The sequence below is a fragment of the Patagioenas fasciata genome, chromosome 1 (genome assembly GCF_037038585.1).
Source record: "Patagioenas fasciata isolate bPatFas1 chromosome 1, bPatFas1.hap1, whole genome shotgun sequence".
Taxonomy (NCBI): Eukaryota; Metazoa; Chordata; class Aves; order Columbiformes; family Columbidae; genus Patagioenas; species Patagioenas fasciata.
In genome coordinates, this window is record NC_092520.1 from 90597892 (window position 1) to 90602950 (window position 5059).

A 5059-nucleotide genomic window follows, 5' to 3' on the forward strand; every position below is an offset into this window, starting at 1 on the left:
CAAAAATGCTACTCCTAAAAGAGCTGAAACAAGAATTAGACAACTGATAACACTTTCAAAAGCATATATACTTTAGTTTCAAAGCAAGTTGCTGGGATCTGGACTCAAGTAACTATTCTGCCTCTCAAAACAAAGTCAAATCCACTACCTCCAGGGATAGAGAACCTAGTACAAAGACTTAAACCATATACATTAAAGTACACTGACATACTGGGGGTCACTGAGTGTATCAGGTGTTTCTTTCAGAAGGTGATCTTGAAGTACCTAAGAGGAAAAAAACACATACATACACATTAAAATCTAATATTTATATGTGAATAATATAGTCTATACATTATTCAGAAACAGCTCTACAATGAAATTCACAACCTCTGAGTCAAGTGTTTTAAACACATTTTAGACACACTAGTGAACAAAAATATAATTTAACTGGGTCTCCCTGAATGTAGCAACTGTAGCACTGTTTGAATCAAGACTGCATAATATTTTGTAAGCTGCAGTCATATGACAACAGGCTTCTGGTAAAAAGAAGCTAAACTGAGACAAAACAAAATGGTTAAGCTTGCATCTGATGGGCCACCAATGCAAACTTTCACTTTTTTAAATTCAGTCAATTCAGTTTTGTATACGACAGGCAGAAGGGCATTAACCTTGGTCAGAACTAAAGTTGCAGAGTATCTCTGAAACACTGCTCAGCAGTCTTAAATCCTCTACCACTGCAAATAAACTATTCCAGCATCATTCTTCCATCTGCCAACAACATTATGTGATGACTGAGCATCATTACATAGAAATGCGTACAAGAAAATTCACTTCATATTCAGTCCTCTGGTTCCAGTCATTCTAACCCCAAGTAAAAAAAAAAAAATAATAACAGAAGATGTGTCTTTGCCTCAATCTTCTCTCCTCATTAGCAGGAGCAAAGTTTCAGGTCAGAAAGAAATCTAACCAGAAGAACAGATTGGGGCAGGATGAGTTTATAATTTGTAATAAAAGTTGACATATACTCAACACAAAGCCGTAAAGAAGTACATAAAAAAACTCACATTAAGAATTTCATCTTTACAGAATGCTAAGGCTTCAGGTTGTTTGCTTGAAATAAAAGCTTTTTCAAAAGCTACTTTTGCAGCAGAAGCAGCAGGGGAGTAAATGTCACATTGAGCAATCAGCCAGTATCCCATGATACTTTTTAAGTAAGGAGCCAAGTGTTTCTTTACTTTAAGAATCAGTTGTTCAAAAGATTGCTGAGTTGCTTCTCGAACACGGCGATCATGATCCTGTTAAAGGTAAAAAAAAAAAAAAAAAAAGAGAAAAAAAGAAAAAGGTTAATTGGTTTAAGAAACGTACCTTTGATGCCAGGTACTTCAAAGCAGAAGTGATGAGGAAAAAAAAAAAAGCTGTCTCTCAGCCATTTTTGCAATAAATCAGGCTACATAGACTTGAAAATACACAACAATGACCAAAAAAAGTATTTCTACCCCTAGAAAAGTGGAGAGTCCTAACTTAGCAGCATCATGTGCCTGATGTGTTGTACATTCAAAATTGTAACTTTTTCCTGATACACCTATCTACAGTTCTATTTCCATGTAATACAAACATTTAACAGAAAGACAAGAGACAAGACAAACAGGAAATGCTGAAGCCACTTTTTGGATTAAAACAACCACAAGCCTACAAAAACTGTGCATCATTATCTATTATTTGTGTATGAATTGACATCGTGATGACTTTCTATGCTCTTGCCTCCCAAAAGAAATTACTCTAATGAATCAGAAAAGTTATTCTTTTTGTCCTATATCATGTTTCCAACAGTAGACGGTCCAGATATTTCAGAGATATATTGAATGTATCACAAAATTATGAACTATCTGGCTATGCACAATGTTTCAAAGTTTGGTGCGTTATTGAGTGGTTTGTTTTGTTTTGTTTTTTAATATTACGTCTGGCCAGATAGTAGTCCTAGGTCAAAAAGATTTATAATGATGTTAAGTGAACAGTACATTCTCTTTAGCTGTTCTGCAATTTACATAAAAGAACTTCCAATGAGAAAATATACCTTGTCATCTCTTTAACACAAAGGTCTAACAAATGCCTATCTCCATCCAGCAAATAGAGCCCAGGCATCAACATTCAAGATTCCACCCACGGCCAATACTGAAACATCTCCACAATAAAGAACAATACTTTCCTTCAACTTCATGCTTTTCCTAAAACAAGTCAGTAATTCCAACAGTTAGAAATATCAAGAAAGACTGCCTTAGAGGTTTTCACAGGAACTATCCAGAGAAGTTTTTAATTTAGATACTTACTAGTGAGATTTTACAATAAATTCTTGGCCAGTAAGGAAGAACACCTTTAACAACTTCCACTTCTCTTTCCTTGCACATTGTCCCAAACTCTTGCATAGCCTAAAATCAAGATATCAAGAGCATGATTTAAGAAGTCAGATAGATATGTTCTGTAATTTACCGGCCTCTATCAGACATTGCAACATTCTTTTTCAAAAATCAATTCATTTCTTGCAATTAAGCATCTATAGAGTTAATTTATGAAAGCTCTGTCAGCACTGCATGATGGACCTTTTAATAAGTGCTCTAAGATACATCCTGAATTGCAGTTCCAGCAAATTTAGCAACATGAAATCAGCTACCTTGATATATTCCTGTCCCATCCTTATGAAAAATGTACCAATTTCTGACAAAAGAGTATTATAGAGAACAAAGGATACACCTACTTTTAATTTTGTTGTGATATCCCTTTTAGAAAGTTTTCGCAACACCATCCGAAAATCAGCATCCATAAGGCTGTCTATTTCTTCTGCTCCTTGAACTGCAGGAACATATCCTAGATCACTCTGAGACGTTCCAAAGCCAATAAATCCAGGCACTGTTCCACGTTCTTTGGCAAGGAGCTCTGCAGCTTGACCACTGCTAGAAGGCTGACAAAAAATGTGGACAGAAATCAATTATCTATTTCAGTTATTTTATTTTGCACACATCATGCATTTCAAACAATGATCCTATTTATATTGTGTAATTAACCTTCTATTTAAAATGAGGTTTCACAAAAAAGGCTTCCTATGCTTTAAACATAGAAGTTTGATCTAAAAAATTATTCTTCCCTTTAGAATCAGCATTCCTTTCTACCACAATGATTTTAATTCATGAATGCTTGTGGAAAGTTATATTGTTTTTATACATACACAAAAAAGTGTAACAGAAAAGTCCTCTGTAAGTGAATAAATTCTTTAAAAAACACGCTCCTTCACTACTTCTGCTTTCACTGGTTCTTCTCACGTTATTGCATATGGACCAATACAGCTCCCAAGGAATACTCTTTGATTCATTGGAAAAAACACACACGAGAAAAGGATGCTACCAGCAACAAAGGAGCCAAGAAGGATTTAGAGGAATGGCACAACAGAGTATATGTGTAGCACAGTATGATACTATCCCATTAGTGTTACAGTGAGTGTTTTGGAGTTCAGCATCTCTTCTAGTTTGCCCCAGTTAAGTCAACACCTCGCACATCATAACAGTGACTCACATTTATGTCAAGCACACTCTTTTAAGACTACTCCAAAACAAACTGATGTTTTAATGTTCTCTGTGATACATTATAGTCCAAACACCTTTTATTTCCTAATGACAGTCGCAGTTTTGTGAGCTTTGTGTTTGGGCTTTTTTAAAGTAATGACAATTTGCTGAAGTTCATCATACTCTTCTGATTTTCTTGAGGTACATAAGCCACATTTTACCTGACTACTATATCTACATATTAAGTCACTTTTTCTGTAGGTGAAACCTCAACTATAAGGATATCCTTCTTTGTGTTCCCTCGTCTTCTGTAAACGCATGAGAGGGAGAAGATTCATAGGAATTACGTAATTCACCCACACTTCTCCCACCCTGAGCAAGTGTCACACATGACAGATGTTACCCCACTTCAGACACGGTGGCAAGATACAAACAGCAGACAGGTGCACCCTAAAGGCTCCCCACAGAAAAATACACTAAACGCACCCACCGTTATCTCGATGAACTTACACCAGCGGTGATTTTGCTGTTACACCCCCGTACTCTTGCCCCTCTCAGGAGAACGCGCATCAACGCCCCAGGCAGTTGCAGCCACACGCCCCTAAACCATGGGCCCAAGCCATGAGTCGCCCCCGACCCGCGGCGGCTGCCCCAGCTACTGCAACCGGGCCCGAAGACAGCACCACCTCCCAGCGGAGTACGGGCTTCGGCGGCCCACAGCTCCCTTCCCAATGCACCGGGAGGGGAAGGGCCGCCTTAACCCCCCTGTCGGTGCCGGAAGCCCCCGCCCCGAGGTCCAGGCCCGGGCCTCGCCGCCCTTCGCGGCCAAGCCGCCTGCCGTTCCCGCCGGAGCCACCGGCGGAGGCCGCGCGGTACCCGCGGCCCACGGGCGCGGCGGTCCCGCGGGGCGCGCTCACCTGCAGGTTGCCCTTGGTTCGCTGCTTGTTCTTGCCCCCCATGGCGGTGGTGTCGGCGCTGAGCACCGGCCGAGAGCGCACAGCCGCGCAGCCGGGGCGGGGGAGCGTGGCGTTTCCGGAGGGCGGGGCTGGGCGCGCCGCGCCGACGTCAACCCCACGGAAGTCGGTGGGTTCCGCCGCGCTGCCCAGTCCGCGGGTGACGCCGGTTCCTAGGGGACGCGGCACGCAGGGGCCCGGCTCCTCGGAGCGCCTCTGGGAAAGGTGACCCGGTGCCGGCGGGGAACTTGTGGGCGGTTTCAGTAATCGCCAGCGTGCTGTCGTGAAATGTGACGTTGGTGGAATGTAGCTGAAATATCCTTAAAACTTTGTGCTCACCGATAGAGTGTAGAAGTGCGGAGACTTGCAGCACATACTGGGGCCTTTATGAACCCACGGTATTCTACACTTGCAAGGATTTAGGATTTGGCAAACCTTCAAATAAGAGGCAAATTTGCACTTGTCAGATGAAATCACTGTGGAGTATCACTACAAAACATGTCCAAGTCCACACCAGAGATTTGAACATTAGGAATTTTACCAGATGTACCGAGAAGTATTTAATCAACA

At 41.4% G+C, this 5059-nt stretch overlaps 2 protein-coding genes across 3 annotated transcripts in view; both read right to left on the bottom strand.

Moving 5' to 3' along the window:
• The window catches only part of LTN1 (listerin E3 ubiquitin protein ligase 1), a 30448-nt gene extending 25746 nt beyond the window's left edge, over positions 1-4702 (bottom strand). The window contains exons 1-5 of one of the 2 annotated variants that reach the window (XM_065862633.2): positions 4454-4702; positions 2735-2938; positions 2310-2408; positions 1047-1277; positions 212-264 (exon numbers count right to left, since the gene is read on the bottom strand). In XM_065862633.2, the coding sequence (XP_065718705.1) occupies positions 212-264; positions 1047-1277; positions 2310-2408; positions 2735-2938; positions 4454-4495 (629 nt within the window). In that variant the 5' untranslated portion in view covers positions 4496-4702. Of the gene's footprint in view, positions 1-211; positions 265-1046; positions 1278-2056; positions 2075-2309; positions 2409-2734; positions 2939-4453 lie in introns of those variants that run through there. The other variant, XM_071810236.1, reaches the window with a different exon arrangement.
• Positions 1-5059, bottom strand: part of CCT8 (chaperonin containing TCP1 subunit 8) — a 56846-nt gene that overhangs the window by 12186 nt on the left and 39601 nt on the right. The gene's annotated exons all lie outside the window — the stretch shown is intronic.